The sequence below is a fragment of the Salvia miltiorrhiza genome, chromosome 5 (genome assembly GCF_028751815.1).
Source record: "Salvia miltiorrhiza cultivar Shanhuang (shh) chromosome 5, IMPLAD_Smil_shh, whole genome shotgun sequence".
In the NCBI taxonomy this organism is placed as follows: domain Eukaryota; kingdom Viridiplantae; phylum Streptophyta; class Magnoliopsida; order Lamiales; family Lamiaceae; genus Salvia; species Salvia miltiorrhiza.
In genome coordinates, this window is record NC_080391.1 from 38,376,919 (window position 1) to 38,399,562 (window position 22,644).

Sequence of the window (22,644 nt, forward strand, 5' to 3'; positions counted from 1 at the left end):
CCGAAAATAAACAATCTCACTCTTAGAGCTATACAATTAACTTGCCATTTATACATCACACAGGGGTTTTTCTTTAAAAGAACCTGTGTAAGCAATTGATAAATTATAAGCATCATAAAGTAATGAAAAATAGACTGCAGTCATAAATACTTAGCATGTAGTACCACTTCTACAACTTATCATCATCATGGTACTGAGAAGTAGGCCTCCTTCACAAGCACCGTAACCGGCCGACCTGACAGTCGGCTCACGGTCATTTCTGACCGGCCAACCCGGTATACAGCTCACAGTTACCTCCGTGTACACAATCCCGCCTTTGGCAGGACCCGAAATCGTTTCATCCGTAGAGGGTAACATGCAGGCTCGTCGTCATCAAAACTCGGCAAGTTAATTAGTTCAAACATCAATTTATCTCAAGTCATCTTAAAACTTATAGACATCATCATAATCATTATTTAGAAAGCCTGTAATAGAGGTATTAGAAAGTAATGCCCACCTGGAAATCTTAGCTTTGGTCCTCGTACTTCGGAGAAATCCTACTTATGCCCTTGACTCGTGTCTTCAGATATCATCATTGGCATAGACGATTCATGTAATAAAATAAACGTCAATCAGACAAATCCTCACTAGGTTTACTATTCTCATCTAAGTACTAGTCTTCCCTTCTCATTGTTTCCTTGTAACTAATCACTCTTCGTAACCAAAACACTTTTATAATAATACTTCCTAATTATTCATTGATTCCATTATCAACCACATACCAAAGTTTTAAGTTAATATGTTCATTAAGGAAAGACTTCTAAATACACAAACCCAGATAACCCTTAGCAATCACAAACTAATGTTATGAGGTTATATCACATTCTTTAATATATACTCGATAATTCACATAATGCTTAATGATATTACCAAGTGGTTTAATATCTCAAGAGAACCAATTTGGTTAAGTAAATTAAACTTGGAAAAAGTGTTATATATATATAAACACACATATATATATATGTATCCCATTAGCATTTTTATGAATTACTAAGGTGTACAGTCTACCATTTTCGACAGTTTTGTGCAACTGAAATTTCTGATTTTAGAAAAATAGTAGATCTTGTCAAAAAGACTTAAAATTTTATGGGTAGCTAGATAACATGCTCACCTTGGTCATATAAAAATTTGGAAACCATAAACTCAGAATAAGATACTCGAAAAGTGACTCTAATATCAGTTTCTTCCACACTTCCGGTAGAAAGTTGCAGTTGGAGACTCATAATTTAAAAGGGTATCAAACGATGTCCAAAAGACTTCAAATTTTACACGAACGTTCCTAACACGTATATATACTTACCATAAATTTTTCAAGATTTTTGGGTATCAATAACTCTGTCGAATTCAATCAAGTCAGTAGCTTAAAAGCTAGCCAATTAACTCATCAACCTAGTCCATTTTAAGCATATAGCCAAGCATACTTTATTTTCTTGTCAAACCAATTCATCATAATCTTTATCAATCATCATTAATCATCATTTTAATCCATCAACAATCATAGCTACAATCTCATAAGCTCATTTTTTATACTCTATCCCTTACTTTCTTCATGAACTTCAACTTTCCAACATCACACAACCAACATCTTTATAAACCATATCTTAAAATCAAATCATGCTTTTCACTCAAAGACCAATAATTAACACCTTAATAACATGCTTATACTAGTTAGAAGACGACAAAATTTTAGAAGACTTCCAACCCTAGTTTTTTTCGAAAATTACAAAGAAAAGATAAGGTGGTGTTTTCATGCTTTGATCTTCCATTTACATGTTTATCAAGCTTAAAAATAGGTTCAAGTGTTTAGAAGCTTACTCTATGATTTTTGAAGAGGAAAAGTATAGCTCCTCCTTCTTGAAACCAAGCTTTCTATCACACTCAAGCTTTTGATTTATGGAGATAATGATGTTTTGAGCATGATTTAAGAGCTTTCTATGGTGTAGAATTGATCTATGGAGCTTTGGTTATGCCCAACAATGGAAGGTGTTGATGGAGAAAGAGAGAGAAAAGTGAGATGAAAGGGACGGCTGCTATGGTGAGGATGAAAGAGAAAGGTGTTATACATATATAACCTCATTTACTTATGAAATCATTAGAGGAGCAGAGACCCAGGCTATCAAAACCTCAACAACCAACCAAACAATTCAAAACAGAGACAGATATTAGGAAATTGCACTGAAAACACTCCCCTTAGCATCTACCGGACAAATCACGTCAAGAGTTGCTCATCAGGGTGTTGCACCAAAACCTTAAACTAATTACACTTCATTGGGAATAAATCAATCAAGAAGAACAAGGATAACAAACCACACAGACACAATCCAGAATCGCCAGTGAACCACCATCAATCATGCGATGCACTTAAAAACAGGCAAGAAAACAAGACGAGGGGACCATTCGCCCCAAGACAAGTAAACAGGGCACCACAACCAAGCATGCACGTAGTGATAGAGCATCATAAACTCCGCATGCAGCACAATCAACAACACAACCAAGACAAAACCATAAGACCCCCACAATGAATAAATAACGCCCCTCCCCCACAGAGAAAAACTTGCACTGTCCTCAGGCACAAAAAACAGAAAGTTAGAGAACATCCCTGAATAGGAGTGCAGCCAACACGGCGACGGCGGTAGAGAGAGCGGCGACCCAAAACCTGTAAAACGAGCAACCACAAAAACCCACAAGAAAAAACAACATAAAACAAGAAAGAAAAGAAAGCAAAGAATATGTACAAAAGTGGGTAAAAGGGGAGCTCAGTAGGGGACCCGAGGGGGGCCCGGGGGGTGCCGGAACTGGTCCTGGTTCTGCAAGGAGAAGGCGGCCCACTGCCTCTCGAGGTCGGCGATGTAGTAGTTGGTGTCGGTGAGTCCTTGGTTGGCGTCGGTGAGGCCCTGGTTGTATTGGGCAAACCGAGCATCATATGACGACACTTGTTCACGGAAACGCGTGACCTCCCCGCCTATGGTATTGACACGGCCGTAGACGTCGCCCAACTATTGCTGCATGGGCGTCACTTGGCCACCAAGATGGTCCAGATGACCATAAATATCATCGATCCTGTCATATAGGCCACCCACCGCGTCCTGCACCATATCAAAACGGGAGTAGACCTCCTGGCGAAACTGGCCAAACGACTCATCGAAGTGGGCCTGGAACTGCTGAAAAGCATTAGAGGAGCCGACCTCAGGATCATACGTGAAAGACAGTGGTGGTGCAGACTCCTCATCCTCTTCATCATCGCCCTCATCATCGTCATCTAAGACATGGCGCGCCGAGGATGACGTGCCCTCGTCTCGGTTGAGTCGCAGAAGGATGGAACGCATATTAGGGCGTTGGGCCTGTGGGATGATGGTGAAATCAGCGGCCACAAATGTCTTTAGCTCGGAGCGATCGATCGGCCGTGTCACCGACGCGCGAAGATGTTCGGGGACCTGTGTCGGCGGGAAGAGGCCGAAATGGAGGGCCAGGGCGGTAGAGATAGGGCTCAGAGAAGGCTTGAAATCCCCGTGGCGGGCCATGGTGTGCAGCTGGTTCCAAATGATGGTGGTGGCGTCAATCTTGTTCTTACGCTTTGCACACCATAGCATATAGGCTTCTAACGCATTCACTTTGTTCGCCTGTTCCTTGCCCACAACACAGAAGGACAGGAACTTGTGTAGTACGCCCATGTCGGCGTCCAAGAGTTGGTTACTCGGGGCACCCTGGCCGGTCCAAGTGGGCAAACCAGTCAACTCTTTCCAAGCATTAGCCGCCACCCACGTATCCGGGATACCTTTTAAGCGCTTCGGGTGAAACCCAAAGACTTCATTCATTATCCGGTAAGTGACGACGCATGGCCTATTCAGCATGCGACAATGGAGCTCGGACTTGTCGGCGGTCATGTTGAGCGTGCAAAGGAACTCCAAATGCAACATAAGCAAGCCTGGCGGCGTGGTTTGTGAAAACTTGTAGAGTCCCATATTCTTCAAATGTGTCTCGATGGCCTTGTCAAGCTTCAACCTTCTGAGCAATGGCCAATCAAGACAGCGAGGTTGGGTGACTTGCTTCCCTTTTAACGCCGTCCACCGAGTGCCCTCCCAATCTTCATAGATGGCGAAAGTGGCATTATAGACATGGCAGATATCCTTCGGTGGCGTGGGAGGGCGAGGAGGGCAGCTAGGAGAGGCCTGAGGGCTAGGTGGGGCCTCGTCCTCTTCGTCTGTAACTAATAGGCGTCGTCGGCGCTTGTAGGTATTGAGATTAGCCATAGTATGAGGTGGATGGTGGCAGACGGCGGCGGCTGTGCTGACGGCGGAGGTGGTTCAGACGGCGGCGGCCGTGCAGACGGCAGCGGCTGTGGAGCTCGGCGGCGGCCGTGCAGACGGCGACGGTCGTGGGCTGCTAAAGGCGGTGGCGGGGCAGGTGGTGGCTGTGGTTGGCAGGTGGTGGCTGTGGTTGGCGGTGGGCCGAAGTTGCTGTGCAGGGGCTGGTGTTGGTGGTGGCGTGCGGGAGCAGGTGGTGCTGACGGCGGCAGGTGTGGTTGCTGCGGCGGCGGCGGCTGTGTGGCGGCGGCAGCGGTGATAGTGATGGATGTTGGTGGTGGTGTGGTGGTTATGGGGAATGGGAGGGAGGCGTGAGATGGTGGGGTGTTTTGGTGAAGGAAGGGAGAGAGAGAGAGGTGGTGAGGGAGGCGGGTGGCTGATGGTGGGGGGGAAAGTAGGGTTTAGCTTTTTATAGGGAGGTGGCGGGCTGGGCTGGGCTGGGTGGGCGGGGAGGAACGGGCTGGGGGTGACGGCGGCCGCCGTGGGACGGCGCCACCGTGCACCCCCTACGGGGTTTTGGGTGGAATTTGGGGGAATTAGGGTGAATTGGGGGGTACGGCGCCCGCCGTGGCACAGCGGCGCCGTGGACGGCGCCCGCCGTGGGACGGCGCTGCCGTCCCCCCCTTTCGGCGTTTTGGTGGGTTTTGGTCTTAGGAAATCGTACAGCCGCCGTCGTGGGGCGGCGGCGGGTGTCCCTGGACGTCCATCGGCCCCTTCTCACCGTCTTCGAGCTCGGAGAGAGTCCGATAAGCCTATTACCTGTATAACCACAATTAAACACTAGTAAAAACCCAATTAAAACTAGCAAAGAGAGGATAAAACACCACAAGAACTCACTCCACACAAAACAAAAGAGAAAAGAGAAAAGAAAGAAACGTGGGTTGCCTCCCACGAAGCGCTCTAGTTAAGGTCGAGAGCTCGACGGTAAAAAGCTTGTCAACACGTTGGGTCGTGGAGTGCTTGAGACTCCACTACAACAGCAACCACTTCATGCTCCAGGTAGGGCTTCACCCTATGCCCGTTGCCGTAAATTGCTCATCGGTTCCTTCCTTTGTCAACACCACGACTCCATGATTGAGCACTTCTTTGATGATGAATGGGCCAATCCAACGGGACTTGAGTTTTCCGGGAAAGAGTTTCAATCGTGAGTTGAACAACAGTACTTTCATGCCCGGGTGGAAGTCCTTTTGCACGACACGACGATCATGCATTTTCTTCACTTTGTCTTTGTAGATGCGCGCATTCTCGTATGCTTCATTGCGCAACTCATCAAGCTCTTCCATTTGTAAGGCTCGTTGTTTCCCTGCGGATCGAAGATCCAAGTTTGCAGCCTTGATAGCCCAATAAGCACGATGCTCGATCTCGACCGGCAAATGGCAAGCTTTGCCATACACAAGACGATAGGGACTCATCCCAAGAACTCCTTTGAAGGCGGTCCGATATGCCCATAGAGCATTCGAGAGCTTGATGGACCAATCCTTGCGCGATGGTTGCACGGTCTTTTCAAGTATGCCCTTGATTTGCCGGTTGCTGGTTTCGGCTTGCCCCGAAGTCTGCGGATGATAAGGAGTTGCAACCTTATGGGTGATGCCATTTTTTCGCATGAGCTTCTCAAACAATTTGTTGCAGAAGTGTTTTCCCCCATCACTAATGATAGCACGGGGGAACCCAAAACGGCACAAAATGTTCTCCTGCACAAACTTGAGGACAACATTAGCATCACAAGTCCTCGTGGGGATTGCCTCAACCCACTTGGACACATAATCAACCACCAATAAAATGTATTCAAATCCGTAAGAAATGGGAAATGGCCCCATGAAATCGATGCCCCATACGTCGAAAATTTCCACAACTAAAATGTTAGTTAGGGGCATCTCATTCCTACGGCCAATGTTTCCCACTCGTTGACAACGGTCACAAGCTAGATAAAATGAATGAGCATCCTTAAAGAGAGTTGGCCAATACAAACCAGATTGGAGCACTTTGTGGGCTGTCTTTTGTCCGCCGAAATGGCCTCCACAATGAGCGTCATGACACCACTATAAGACGCGTTGTTGCTCTTCATTGGGTACACACCTTCGTATCACTTCGTCCTTTCCCAACTTGAACAAGTAGGGATCCTCCCAATAGTATTGCCTGCAAAGAGACAGAAAACGCTTCCTCTCTTGGGAAGTGAGGTTAGGTCGGAGTTCTCCACAAGCAAGATAATTGACTATATCTGCAAACTACGGGACCGAAGTCAATGCGTATGCATGCTCAAATGGGAAAGACTCATGAATAGCGACATCATTTGACTCTACCTCATTTTGTTCAAGTCTAGACAAGTGATCAGCCACAGAGTTTTCACTCCCCTTCCCATCCTTAATCTCAACATCAAATTCTTGCAACAACAAAATCCAACGGATAAGCCGTGGCTTGGCTTGGGACTTAGTCAACAAATATCTTAGAGCCGCATGATCACTATGGACGATTACTTTAGAACCAATAATATAAGCACGAAACTTGTCTAAAGCAAAAACCACAGCAAACAACTCTTTTTCAGTGGTGGTGTAATTCACTTGTGCACTATTCAAAGTCAAGGTAGCATAGTAAATCACACGCAACATCTTATCAACACGTTGACCAAGCACCGCACCCACAGCGGAATTAGAAGCATCACACATGATTTCAAAGGGCATTGCCCAATCGGGTGCAACCACAATTGGAGCTGTGCTCAACTTAAGCTTAAGCAACTCAAAAGCATGCATGCAAGAATCATTGAATACAAAAGGCACATCTTGGGCAAGTAAACGGCATAAAGGTTGACTAATCTTAGAAAAATCCTTAATGAAACACCGGTAAAACCCGGCATGACCTAGAAAACTTCTAATCCCTTTCACATCAATAGGTGGAGGCAACTTTTAGACACGACGTGGCCAAGAACAATTCCACTAGTCACCATGAAGTGACTCTTCTCCCAACTTAAAGTCAACCCACTAGTTATGCACCTTCGCAACACCAAATCAATTTTCGCCAAGCAATCATTAAAAGAGCAACCAAACATGGAAAAATCATCCATAAAAATTTCAACAAAATCACCTATCATTTTCGTGAAGATCGACATCATGCACCGTTGGAAAGTCCCCGGTGCATTGCACAATCCGAACGGCATCCTCTTCCACGCAAAGATGCCGAAGGGAGTGGTGAATGCCGTCTTGTCTTGGTCCTCTGGTGCAATGGCTATTTGGTAGTACCCTGAAAGTCCATCAAGAAAACAATAAAAGTTATGACCAGCTAAATGATCAAGCATTTGATCAATAAAGGGGAGAGTGGTCCTTTTTGGTGGCTGCATTCAATTTCCTGTAGTCGATGCACATGCGCCATCCCGTCACGGGGCGGGTTGGCACCAACTCTTGATCGTCATTAAGGATGACGGTGATCCCTCCTTTCTTCGGCACCACGTGCACCGGACTAACCCACTCACTATCGGCGATCGGGTAGATGATCCCCTCCGCCAATAGCTTGAGGATTTCTTTGCGTACCACCTCCATGAGGACCGGATTCAATCTCCTTTGGCCATCTCTCTTGGGCCTCGCCCCTTCCTCAAGGTGGATCCTGTGCATGCAAGTGGCGGGGCTGATGCCTTTAATATCGGCAAGCCCCCATCCGAAAGCTGCCTTATTTTTCTGCAAAACCTCCATCAATGCCAACTCTTGCTCGTGCGTGAGCTCGGCAGATATGATCACGGGCTTTTCCGCCTCTCCTTCCAAGTATACATACTTGAGGTTCTTCGGGAGCTCCTTGAGCTCCAAGGTTGGCTTAATCTTCGTGGCATTGTCAATCACCACGGCCTCATCAATGGGGAGCTTAGCCTTGCGGGCCCGCTCTCTTTATTCGGCTTCACGGGCAAACTCTTCCATGTCCGCGGACCCTGCAAAAACCTCAACAACTTCTTGCTCCTGCACAAAGAACATGTCGGCCAAGCCATCAATAGCATCAATATAAGAACATTCATTAGTGAGTGAGGATGATGGCATGGCTCGATTATGATGCACAGAGAAAGACACTGACTCTCCTAACACAGTCATTTTCATGGTGCCATTTTTAACATCTATCAATGTGTTAGTAGTTGCCATGAATGGTCTTCCTAGCAATAGAGTATGTTCTTTGCCATTTTCATGTACCTCTCCTATCTCCAAGACAACAAAATCAACAGGTACAATCAAACCACCCACTCTAACAAGGATATCTTCAACTACCCCATGAGGATACCTCACCAACCTATTGGCTAATTGCAAGCACATACGAGTGGGTTTCAAATTTCCTAACTCTAATTGCTTGAAAATAGAGTAAGGCATTAGATTGATTCCAGCCCCCAAATCTAACATCCCCGAGGCCTCCTTACCATTACCCAAAGCAATATTAATCACAAAGCTACCTGGGTCTCGTTGCTTGGTCGGTAAGGGCTGTTGCATTATGGAGTTTGCAACCTCGGACACCAAAATCTTCTCGTTGTCCTCGAACCTCCTCTTCTTGGAGGCCAACTCTTTAAAGAACTTCAAGTAAGCTGGGACATTCCTGATCACGTCTAGCAACGGCAAGTTCACGTTCACCTTTGCCAACATGTTGTAGAAATCGGTGAACTGTTGGTCCAGCTTTTCATTCTTCAACCGGCTTGGGTAGGGGACCGGTGGCTTATATGGCTTGGTAGCCTTGTGGAGCTTCACTTCGGGCTCCTGCTCTTTCTCCTTCTCCTCCTCTCTTGGCTGCAGCGGCTCCTTTACTTGCTCTTCCATGCGGACTTCCTTGGGTGGTTCTTCCACAGGGGCTTCCACTTTGTTGTTCACCACCTTTCCACTGCGTAAAACAGTGACAGCTTGGGCTTGGTGGGGCTGCAATCCTTGTCCATGGAGCTTCCCTGGTTGTTGCTGTTGTTGCATCTGGTTCAATGTCCCGGAGAGCTGCCCAACGGTTGTCTCGAGACGCTTGATTGTAGCCGACTGGGACTCCATGCTCTGTTTGGTCATCTCCATAAAGGATTGCATGGTGTCCTCGAGAGACGGCTTCTGCGGTTGAGCTTGCTTCTGAAACTATTGGGGGGCATTCTGGTATTGCTGCTGCTGCTGAAAATTTCCTTGTTGCATGGGGAACTGTTGATACTGCTGATACTGCGGGGGCTGCTATTGCTGATGCGCTTGAGTGTAGTTCTGCTGCTGAGGAAAGGGAAACTGCTGTTGAGGTGGGTAGAACTACTGCTGGTTCTGATACCCAAATTGCTGAGGAGATCGACGGAACTGATTGCCTTGATTTGATCCCGACCCTTGGCCAGGAGCTTGGTTCCTCCATCCAGAATTCTGCTGAGCTCTCCAACCCGAGTTGGAACTTTGTTGCCCTTGATTAAACATGGGCCTCTGTTCAAATTGAGGTCTCCCCTAGTATCCCTGGGCAGCATAGACCTCTGCCTCCCCTTCAGGTGTGAATTCCCCCATTCGATGGCACTCGTTGGTTCCGTGGCCAAAATCGCCACATATGCCACAACTCTCAGCTGGAGGTGCTTGAACGGGTGGAGTCTCCACCTGGCTCATCCTTAGGTGCTGAACTTGCCTCATCAAGTCTGCTACTTGCTTCTGCAGCTCATTGTTTGGGGCTACTGCATTGGCTTCGACCCTCCTTCCTCTGACCGATTTTTGTTGAGAACTCGCGGCAAGTGTGTCGAAGATCTCCTTGAGCTCATCAGCTGTCTTCCGGGCAATGTTGCCCCCTGCTGTACTGTCTACCATAAACTGTGCCGTCTGAATCAATCCGTCATAGAAGAACTGCATCAACATGACAGGTGCTAACTGGTGCTGTGGGCACTGGCGGAGGAGCTCTTGGAATCTCTCCCAAGCTTCATGGAGAGGCTCGTCAGCTCCTTGCATGAAGTTCATTATCTGGCTCCTAATCTCCTGCGTCTTGTGATTATGGTAGTACTTGAGCATGAACTTCTCACTCGCCTCTCTCCATGTAGTGATGGAGTTCGGCGGCAAGGACAATAACCACGTTCTTGCCCGGTCCTTGAGTGCGTAAGGTAAGCACTTGAGTCTCAACTGATCCTCGGTGAGTTCCAGCAGTGGAAAGGTCTGCACTTGAGTGCAGAAGTCACGGATGAACTGTAAGGCGTCCTCACTCGGCATCCCATGAAAAAGCGGCAGCAAGTTTGAGTCGTTGGGTTTCAGATTATAATTCCGGACCGCCGTGGGAAGCACTATCGCTGAAGTGCTAGTGGTCCCAATAACTGGCCTGGAAAAATCTCCCATGTACTGGACATTCTGCTCCGCCATGGCTTCTGGGTCAGGATTGGGCCGAGCTTCTTCTTCTTCTTCAGAATGCACTGAAAGTGTCTCCTCAACGGCTTCCAGAATGGGATTGGAAGCGATTCTCTCTTCACAGTCTTCCTCTCGAAACTGTGATTCCACAAGGTTTCTCGAACTGGACTCGGACTCCTCCTCCAGGCTTAAAAGGACCTCACGAGGTCGGTGAATGTTGTCGTAGTAAGGTGCAAGCTTTCTCTTCAAGCTTCTGCGTCCTTGCATACACAACACGAACAAACAAATCAAACGCACCGGAGGGAGAAAATAACCGAGTTAAAAGAAAGAAGCAAAAATAAACACGGAAAACAATGCAACACAATCAAATGCCTAAAGCCTTCCCTGGCAACGGCGGCAAAATTTGACTCATCCAAAAACACCTAACGGATGGACTCGAATTTATACGAGGTCGTCCTAGGGCGGTAAGGTGACTCAAGTCGTCTCACACGGAAGGCTTAGCAGGGCTTTAACTGTATTACTCACACGAAACGGAAAGGAAACCTAAACACTCTAATCGGGTAGTTGGGTCTGGCACTATCTCGCACTCTAGTCACCAAAACATGAACGGAAGGAAGCAATAAACATTAACTAATGCAGTAGATATGAAACAACTAAGAACATAAAGATTAAACATTAAACCTATCAACTAAGGTTTTAACCTAGCACTCTAAACAAAGCGGTCTTAAACTCTTAACCAACAATCAATAGCTCCCTAGGCATGAAAACTAAACCAAACATTCAAATTCAAAGAAAACTTTAATCACCATAAAAGAAAGATTCCTAAGCATACTCAAACAAGAGAAATCTGTAGGCAACAATGACGAACCAACAAATCACGTAACTATCAAGATTCAACGGAAATAATCTCAAATCATCACATTCATCAAAAGCATAAACCAAAGGATCCAAATAAACCAAAGGATTCAAATTAACTAAGAAAAACAAATGAGTTCTTACAAAACGTAGCGATCCAAGTAATACTAATCCAACGGGATGAAAAATGCAATCAACAGTAATCCAATGAATCCGAGAGCAAATGTTGATGTTTTGAATCTCTAAAAACCAAAGGAAAATGGTGGAAATCGCCCTAGAGGCTGCTGGGATCGAGAGTGCCATGAAAAACCCTAAAAATGGGCTTAAATACGGAAAAACCGTAACTGCCGAAACGCCAGGGACGGCGGCCGCCGTGGGACGGCGCCGCCGTGGGTGCCTTTCGCAGATTCTCCAAGAAATCGCACGGCACGCGCCGTGGGGCCGCGGCCGCCGTCGAGACGGCGGCCGCCGTGGCACGGCGGCGGCCGTGAGCCAGACTCCAAAACTGCTCCAAACTAGCCGAAAACGCTTGACAACTCACGAATCCTGCACACGACAATAGCACACCCAAAAAGATCATCGAGCACGTGAAAAATAGGGCAAAAAGATATGGAACATGCTCGAATGCACAGCAGAAACATACGCAAAAACTACCCAAAAACGAGGTAAACAGCCGCGTTCCTCTGGCGGGGTCCATTCCTCTGACCCGAGTGATTCCTCTGGCCGAGCCCATTCCTCTAATGGAATCCATTCCTCTGACGAGGTCCATTCCTCTGACCCTAGTGATTTCTCTGTCTGAGTTCATCCTCTGCTCTGCATATATTACTCCTCATCAGTTAATATGATTCATCTTTAGCTTCAAAAAAAAAAGTATACGTCTACTCAAAGAAAGGTACAGTTTGTTTGACAAAAAAACAAATAACTAGTACTGTCATTGCAATCCAAAACGAAAGAGGGAAAAAAAAGTTTGGCGGAGCAGAGTCAACAGACTCATATAAATGGAGTGGTGTAGAAACAGTAAACAGGAGATAAAGGTTTACCTCTCTTAGCATAAAAGAGCTCAGTGAAGAATGAAGAGTGTGAGGATGCAATGAAAAAGAGTGGTGCTATTTATACAGAGGATTTAAGAGTTTATTCTTGGAAGATAAATCAATCAAATAAATCTTTCCATAGTTTTACAAATGTAAAAAGGAAAGAGAATTAGGGTAAATCCCCTTATCACCACGTTGCTGCAAGAAGAAACTTTAGGGAGACTCTTTACTCATTTCATATGGGCTCAAAAAAATGGGCTAAATAATTTAAAAGAATTGGACATTATTAAACAAATGGGTAGTATCTTAATTTAAAATATAATCATAGAAATAAGATTAATGATGATAGGTAAAATAAATAAATAAATATATACATAAATAAAATAATATTTTATACTTCTCATAAATGCTTATGATCATGAAATAACTAAGCGCCACTTATAAGACTTAAAATTTAATTATTGAAAATAATTAAAGAAGAGAAATTTTTTGTAGTTAAAAAAATTTTGGGGCACTACACCTCATATGGGCAAGGAAGCACTAAGAAGGGTAGATCGCTTACCAGTTAACTTAGTAGTGCTAGTGGGGCTTATTGAAGCATGCATAAATCATCTCAATGAAAGGGGAAGCAGTGATGGAATAACAGAGATAGTGCAGAATTTGGGACTTTACATAATCGAGGGTTCCTAGGAATGCAAAGCACATATCACAGAAGGGTTACAAACCCAATCTTTTGTAAAGCACAAATGCACAAATCACATTAGGGTTACAAATCCTATCTTTTGTAAATTACTAATGCACAAATCACATTTGGGTTACAAACCTCAATCTTTTGTAAAGCACTAACGCATAAATCACATTTGGGTTACGAACCCCAATCTTTTGTAAATTTCATATCATGTTTGAATGAAAAAATCTCAGGGTTGTGCAAATCACCTCATCATTGATTTTGTGAAGACCTCTTGACAGTGTTTTTCAGCAATAGCTACGCATTATGCCATGATTCCGTCGACGGGTTCCACGGGAAGTAAACAGGGGCGAAATCAGGAGGAGATACCTCTTCTAATTCGGATCCAAGTGTTCCACCATCACCCTCACCGCCGGTGAGCCCACAGTCCACAGGAACCTCTTCCTCACTGTCCAACGAAGCCACCTTCGGAACCTCTACCCACCCATCGCTCAATTCCGTCATCGCAGGGGAAGGTTTGGGGAGGAGAGACGGCAGCGGGATATAAGGTGTAGGGAGATGAGGGTTCCTCAAATTACCGTATCTCCACGGCTTACTGAGGCTTTCCCCGGCACCGGTGAGCCCACAAGCTTCCTCAAAACAATCTTCGTTTGGGGGGGGTCGAGGGTTATACAGAGGGGTGGGGGGCGGCGAGGGTTATACAGAGAGCTTGAGGCGGCGAGGGTTTATCCATCCATTGTCGTCGGGAAGATTATCGCCCATAGATTCAGAGAGGAGAGATGGTGGAGGCGTAGATTCAGATAAGAGATAGGCAAAAATAGAGAGAATATGGTTTCTGGAGAGAATAATCGAGAGAGGCAAAAAACTAAGTGCCTGGCTAGAATACACTAAGGGGGGAGGGGGAATCGAAATTTAGGGTTCAATTATTTTTAGATGGTAATTAATGTCCCCTAATTTTAAGTTAATTATTACCATATATGGAAGGGTCTCACTTACAGTGGGACGCCCAAAATAGAAAGAGTCTCAGATACAATGGGATGGAGGGAGTAAAAGATGATCTACCAAAATTTAGTGGATAAGGGCACCCAACAAAGTTGATGTGTTAAATACTCCCTCCGTCCCAACTTTTAGTATCCATTTGAGAGTGACACGAGTTTTAATAAAGTGGTTGGGTGTGTTGTGAGTGAAAATAAGGGTCCCACCTTTTATGTGAGTGTTAAAATAATTAAAGTGGAACAAGAGTCTCACCTACTTTTACTAAAAATTGAATATTAAAATGTGGACGGCCAAAAAGAGAAAGTTGGATACTAAAAGTCGGGACGGAGGGAATAGTTCGGTATTTTGTAAATATTGAGTGTGAATGAGGTTTAAAATAGGGTTAAGTATCACTTCCTCCCTCCCCTCCCCCAACGTTGTTACCCCTATCGTCTTTAATACCCCAGAGTCAGGGTTGACGCTGCTCACTACCCTAACGTGGCAAAAGTGAAGCAACTTCTCCCCCTCCCAGGGTGTTTTAACGATGACTTAACACCGTTTGGAAAAATATATTTTTTTTGTTTTTAATAATTATGGGCCCCACTCCAAGCAAAACTAAAAAAAATATTGACTCCACGTCACCATCTTCATCTCATCTCGGGCTCACCACGACGAGGTCTCCTTCATTGAAGCTAGTAACAGTCGTCGCCTCACCTTCGCCGATCTATGGTGAGCCATTAACGCTGTTTCCACCTCCCTCTCCTCCGACTTTGGCATCCGCAAGGGACACGTCATCCTTCTCCACACTCCCAACTCCATCTACTTCCATGTCGTCTGCCTCACTGTGATATCCATCGGCGCCATCATCACCACCACCAATCCCTTGAACACTGCCCGAGAGATCGCCGATTCTAATCCTTCGCTCGCCTTCACCGTCCCACAGCTCCTCCCCAAACTCATTTATTCGAATCTCCCTATCGTCCTCCTTGGCGGCGACCCTCTGAGCCTAATCCTTCTCTGCAATCCCCCATCTTGCCCCAATTCCCTTCCCCACCCTGATATGATCCTTGTCGGACCGTTCAAATGAACACGCTAGCGGAAGACTGAAGAACGAACTAACGAACGATAGATGATGGAAGATCCCTAAAACCTCTGAATCTAACCCACAGAATGATAGAGGTGATGGAATCCCTATACCCTAACGTGACGTTGACTCGTCGTTACGCTGATAGATGAATTCTCTTGAAATATTCAAGAGAAATTCGAAAAGCTCTCAAGAGAGAATAAAACTCACAGTTTTGATTAATAAAAAGGTTCAATTTTCGTGGGCAACATATCAGCCATATATAGAGGCAAAAACTAAACCTAGTCTAATAAGGAAACAACTTAAAACAAACTCTAATCTAATAAAGAAACAAATCCTTAGTCAAAACAAAGTATAAAACTCAAAACTGACTCAAGTAAGGCCCAATTTCAGCCACCCTAATATAACCCACGAAAATAATAAAATAAAAATAAATAAAACACTCGATTAAATCAGCCTACATATGCAACGTAACTTCGGCCTCCATGGCATGCATCACACCCCTTCTCCTCACCGCGGCTCCAACAGAATCTCGCCCCCTTGCTGTTAGGGCTCACCTCGAAATCAAAATTTCTAGGTCGCGTCAAACCCCAAAAGTGCCCTTGTTTCATTCAACCTACAAGTGATTCAATCTCGTATAATTTCAATGGGCGACGAAAAGATGATGGGTTGCGGAGTGCCGACAAGAAGAAGGATGGCACGACGACGACGAGAGATGGACAGCAGAGGCACCAGTGACCTGAGTGCAGAAGGGGCGAGAGGGGTGGCTCTCAATTTTTTTTTAATAATTAGCTTATCGCAGCCCGCCGCCTAGCCATTGGTAGCGTAGACCGGGTATCGATACGACTATATGAAAGAAGGAAACAAAGGCTGGAAAACTAATCTCGTCTTTGTGCGGAAGTGTAAACAACTCGTAATAACTTTAACATTCTTCTAGATTATAAACATCGGCATTTCTATAAAAGTCAAGCATCGAAGTTTTGTGTTAACATAAACAAAAGGTCGTAATTCAAATATGTACACGGATTCTAATATATACAGAGTTACACAACAAAAGGTGATCGAACTATATGTATGGAGACATATAGCCGAGAGTATATTTCTTAAGTAAGCCAAGAACAACTTCAAAACATCATGCTGCCATAGAGGCGGAAAGGCATCAAAATGTGATCACTCGAAACAACGATCCCCCCCGCCAACACCATGCCATCCTCCGACCATGCTTAACCTGCACATTTAGAAATATATGCAGGGCGTGAGTACATAATACTCAGTGGGCAGGCGCCGAAAGACAAGAAAAGTGCTCTTAGAGCTATATGTTTGAAGCTTGCCATAACATCAGCAATACACAGAAATTAAGTTAACGTCAAAGAAGCTGTGTATGCAGTTTTCATAATCAATCATCATAAGGAAGTGTCTGCAGACAAAATAATCAACATGCATGTACCGCATCTACAACTTATCATCATCAAGGTACTGAGAAGTAGGCCTCCTTCTCAAGCACCGTGACCGGCCGACCCGAAGACGGCTCACAGTCACCTCTGTGTACACAACCCCACTTGTGGCAGGATCCGAATTCGTCTCATCAGTAGAGGGTAACACACAAGTTCATCATCAGAAATATTGGCAAGTCAAACAGTTCATAAACATCATTTTAACTCAATCATTTGATAAGTTCATAACATCAATAAATCATTTCAGAAAACTCGGTATAATTTCATACTCAACATATTCTCAACATACTGCCCATCTGTAGTGCTTGGCTTACTGTAGGTGGTACTCGGGAAGATCTTCACTTACGTCCTCGACTGGTCTCTGTAGTTGTAACGTCGGAGTAGTGCATGTGACAAGTGAGGAATTAGTTAGAAACTTCCTCACAAAAAGCTTATCCTTAATCTTATAATAACATTCATCATAATCATTCTCAGCTTATCTCCGTCTAATCACTCGACTCTATGATAATAAACTATAATCTTACTCTCGACTTAACGCTTAAAAGGCTAGATTAAGAGCAATCAAGCACATAAGCATGCATAAACACTTAAGCATACATCTCACTTAAAAGCATATCACAAGTAAGGGAACATAAGTTTGACTCGGAGACCAGAGCAAGAGAATGCTCGGTGGTCGGAGTGGGAAAACACAGTAGAGCGGAGCGGAATAGCTCGGCAGAACAGCGGAGAAATGCTCGCCAGGGCAGAGGAATCAACTTGCCAAGGCAGTGAAATCATGAACTCTCTGGCATAGTAGCAGAGAAATGCCAGAGGAATGGCGAACTCTCTGTCGCCAGAGGAATCAAACGTCAGAGAAATCAAACGTCAGAGGAATCGAACTCAGAGGAATCGAACTCGCTGGCAGGGCAGCGGGGAAATGATTTCTCTGGCACGCCAGCAGGGAAACGATTTCTCTGGCATGCCAGCGGGGAAACGATTTCTCGGTTCCGAGAACAAGGCTCAAGGCAGAACAATGCAATCAAGAGCAACTCGAAAACTCATCAACTTTTTCATTCTAAAAAATCATCAAACACTCAAAACATCAAAATACACATCATGCAGCATCATGACTCACTCACGAACTCTACAACTCTAAAATCATCAAAAACACGTTAATCCTATCACAAGTTCTTACTCAACATCAAAACATCATGCAAGACATCCCTTTACAGATTTTTCCCAAAATCTTATCTCAACTAATTTTTGTAAAAACCCATATCTCAAGACTCGGTTTTGTAAAATACACGTTAATCACTTCAAAACATCACATAACACCCAAAACAACACATATAACACATTTCTCATTTCTATTTAAGAAAAGAAGGATTTTTACAGGGTACGAACCCAAGTTTTTCGAAAATGAAAAAGAAAGGAGAAGGGGAAGTTTCTCATGCTTAAAACATCTTATTACTCACACATATCACCACATACTTCTCACAGCAAGTCTAGACTTAAAGGATCAGAACACTTACTCAAAGAGTTTGAAGAAAAAAGGGCGTCTTTTATCGATTTCTTCAGATTATAACTCAACAAATCTTCTTGAAACAAGCGTGGAAAGTGTTTAAGGCTAGATTTAGCGGAGTATTTTATCTCAGTTATGACTGGTGAAGCTTCGAGCTTAGTCTCCAATGGAGGAGAGAGAATGTCGTGCGGGAGAGAGAAGAAGTTGAAGGGCCGAAAATGATGAGAAATGACGGAGAGAGAGAGAGACACTTCGGTTTTATCAAGATTCTTATTCCATAAGATAAATAGCATTTAATGCTCAAATAGTACCTTGTCTCCCCCTTAGCAGCAAGCCTAATCCGGCTAATTATCCACATGTGAGAAAGGGATTAAAATATTGGTGGTGAGTATAGGAGTGTGCGACGGTAATTCAAATCATTTGTGCAAATTTCAAAAATTATACCGACTCAAATAATATAAGTGCGCACGTATTATATAAATCACATAACGTCAAATAAATAACTCACAAAGTTATCACATTAAAACAGATCATCACTCGTCATTACTCTAACCGTCACTCTAGATTAATCCTCTCTATAGAAATTCTCAATTACTACCTCGACTCTATCTCTCGCACTTCGTCTCAACTCGAAAATAAATAACATCTCCATCTTAGCTCTAACATCATTCTCAATTCTCTTAACATCTCTATTTCACTCATATTACCATCCATCAATAACTTCCTCTCGACTTTAGTATGTTAGTCCTTAACTCTCGATAGTATTTCGATACTATTGTAAGGTAACTAAATACGGGGTGTTACATCCTACCCCCCTTAAGAAAAATTTCGTCCCGAAATTTGTATACTCACCTTCGGGAAAAAGCTCGGGGTATTTCTCCTTCATCTTTTCCTCAAGTTCTCATGTTGCTTCTTCTTGGTCGTGATGTCTCCATTGTACTTTCACCAAGGAAATTGCTTTGCTTCGTAGTTGTTGAACCTTCTTGTCCAGAATGGCTTCGGGTCTCTCTTCATAGCTCAAGTCTGGTTCAAGAGATACTTCTTCCTGGTGAATGACATGTCTGGGATCAAACACATACTTCCTCAATTGCGAAACATGGAAGACGTCGTGGACATTCGTGATACTCGGCGGTAACGCAAGTCTATAGGCTACAGGGCCTACTTTCTCTAGTATATCATACGGTCCAATATATCTCGGTTTCAGTTTCCCTTTGACTCCAAAACGGTGCACTCCTCGAGATGGGGAAACTTTGAGAAAAACTTTATCACCTACATCGAAATGAATCTCCGTCCTCCTGGTATCCGCATAGAACTTCTGACGGTCTTGCGCTTCTTTAATCCTCTGCCGAATCTGTCGGACAATGGTGATCATCTCATCTATGGCCTCGGGACCAAGTATCTTCCTTTCTCCCACTTCATCCCAATACAACGGGGATCTGCACTTTCTTCCATAAAGGGCTTCGTATGGAGCCATGTTGATAGTTGATTGGAAGCTGTTGTTATACGCAAACTCAATTAGGGGCAAAACTTGCTCCCATTGGACTCCTCGGTCCAACACAATAGTTCAAAGCATATCTTCTAAGATTTGTATGGTTCTCTCGGACAGTCCATCCGTTTGCGGATGAAACGCCGTACTAAAATTCAATTTAGTACCCAACTCTTTCTGCATGCTCATCCAGAATCTCGATGTGAACTTTGAATCTCTATCCGACGTGATCGTCATCGGTACTCCATGCAATCGTACTATCTCGTGAATATAGATCTGAGCTAACTTGTCAGATCCATAAATAATCGGAATTGGTATGAAGTGTGCACTCTTCGTCAATCTATCAATGATCACCCAAATGGCTGTATTCCCTCTTCTCGACTTCGGCAATCCAGTCACAAAATCCATCGCAATATGGTCCCATTTCCACTCAGGAATCTCTAGTGGATGCAATTTGCCATAGGGTCGTTGGTGAAGTGCTTTCACCTGTTGACATGCTAAACATTTCTCAACAAAGGATGCAATCTCTCACTTCATGCCCTCCCACCAAAACTTTGTTTTCAAGTCTTGGTATATTTTTGTACTTCCTGTGTGTGCAACGTAGGGTGTGTCATAAGCTTCACTCATGATTTCATCCTTTAGCTCTTCTACATTAGGCACACATAATCGTCCTTCGAACATGATGGCGTTGTCGGCTGCTTCATGATATCCATCCATCTTCTCAATTCGGATCTTTGATCGTAGCTTCTCAAACTTTTCATCATCCCTCTGTGCGGTGACTATCCTCGATCGTAGGTCGGGGGTAATACTTAGCGTAGCAATCATGCTTTCCGCCGTTTGGGGTGGTATTACTACCTCCAATTTCATCTTCTCAAACTCTCTAATCAGATTCTTCTCTTGAGTAAGGAGAAATCCCAACTCCACTCGATTCTTCCTGCTCAACACGTCGGCGACGACATTGGCTTTTCCCGGGTGGTAATTGATTCCACAATCGTAATGTTTTACCAACTCCAGCCATCTTCTTTGTCGCATATTCAGATCCTTTTGCTCAAAGAAATATTTGAGACTCTTGTGATCTGTGTAAATCTCACACCTAACTCCGTAGAGGTGGTGTCTCCAAATCTTCAAAGCGTGTACTACTGATGCAAGCTCTAGATCGTGCGTCGGGTAATTCATCTCATGCGGTCTTAGTTGTCGTGAAGCATATGCTATCACTTTTCCTTCTTGCATAAGCACGCATCCTAGACCATTCTTCGACGCGTCCGTGTAAACGGCATACTCCTTATCTGCCTTAGGTACGGCTAACACCGGGGCAGTGGTGAGTCTCTTTTTCAGCTCTTGAAAACTTCGCTCACAATCGTCCGTCCATTCGAACTTGACTTCCTTCTTTAGCAGGTGCGTCAATGGCTTGGCAATTTTGAAAAGCCTTCAATGAATCGTCGGTAATACCCTGCTAATCCTAGGAAACTACGAATTTCATGTGGCGTGGTCGGCGATCTCCACTCTTGTACTGCTTGTACTTTCACCGGATCTACCTCAATCCCTCTCGCCGAAACGATATGGCCGAGAAAGTTAACTTCTTCGAGCCAAAACTCGCATTTGCTGAACTTAGCATAAAGCTTTTCAGCTCGCAGTCTCTCCAAAACAATCTTCAGATGTTCCTCATGCTCTTGTTTACTCCTTGAGTAAATCAGGATATCGTCTATGAACATTAGCACGAACTTATCCAAGTATTCGTGAAAGACTCTGTTCATAAGATCCATAAATACTGCAGGGGCATTCGTTAGTACAAAAGGCATAACTGTGAACTCATAATGTCCGTATCTCGTGCGAAAAGCCGTCTTCGGGATGTCATCTGCTCGTACCTTCAATTGATGGTATCCCGTTCTCAAATCGATTTTCGAAAATGTGCATGCTCCTTGAAGTTGGTCGAATAAATCGTCGATCCGGGGCAACGGATACTTATTCTTCAACGTCACTTTGTTTAGCTCTCGGTAGTCGATACACAACCTCAAGCTGCCATCTTTCTTCTTGACGAAAAGGACCGGCGCTCCCCACGGGGAAACACATATCACCACATACTTCTCACAGCAAGTCTAGACTTAAAGGATCAGAACACTTACTCAAAGAGTTTCAAGAAAAAAAGGGCGTCTTTTATCGATTTCTTCAGATTATAACTTAACAAATCTTCTTGAAACAAGCGTGGAAAGTGTTTAAGGCTAGATTTAGCGGAGTATTTTATCTCAGTTATGACTGGTGAAGCTTCGAGCTTAGTCTCCAATGGAGGAGAGAGAATGTCGTGCGGGAGAGACAAGAAGTTGAAGGGCCGAAAATGATGAGAAATGACGGAGAGAGAGAGAGACGCTTCGGTTTTATCAAGATTCTTATTCCATAAGATAAGTAGCATTTAATGCTCAAATAGTACCATGTCTCCCCCTTAGCATCAAGCCTAATCCGGCTAATTATCCACATGTGAGAAAGGGATTAAAATATTGGTGGTGAGTATAGGAGTGTGCGACGGTAATTCAAATTATTTGTGCAAATTTCGAAAATTATACCGACTCAAATAATATAAGTGCGCACGTATTATATAAATCACATAACGTCAAATAAATAACTCACAAAGTTATCACATTAAAACAGATCATCACTCGTCATTACTCTAACCGTCACTCTAGATTAATCCTCTCTATAGAAATTCTCAATTACTACCTCGACTCTATCTCTCGCACTTCGTCTCAACTCGAAAACAAATAACATCTCCATCTTAGCTCTAACATCATTCTCAATTCTCTTACCATCTCTATTTCACTCATATTACCATCCATCGATAACTTCCTCTCGAGTTTAGTATGTTAGTCCTTAACTCTCGATAGTATTTCGATACTATTGTAAGGTAACTAAATACGGGGTGTTACATAGCTAGTTTTTTGTTTTAATTAT

General features: G+C 44.3%; 1 protein-coding gene and 1 non-coding gene across 2 annotated transcripts; both read left to right on the forward strand.

Annotated features, from left to right (window-relative positions):
* The first annotated feature begins 4,301 nt into the window (after window positions 1-4,301).
* Window positions 4,302-4,658, forward strand: LOC131025892 (uncharacterized). The gene has a single exon (XM_057955672.1). It carries the CDS (start codon window positions 4,302-4,304, stop codon window positions 4,656-4,658), a length of 357 nt encoding a protein of 118 aa, XP_057811655.1.
* A 5,502-nt stretch (window positions 4,659-10,160) lies between these two features.
* Window positions 10,161-10,266, forward strand: LOC130987318 (small nucleolar RNA R71). The gene has a single exon (XR_009089706.1). It is a non-coding gene; the product is annotated as a small nucleolar RNA R71 (small nucleolar RNA).
* The last annotated feature ends 12,378 nt before the right edge of the window (window positions 10,267-22,644 follow it).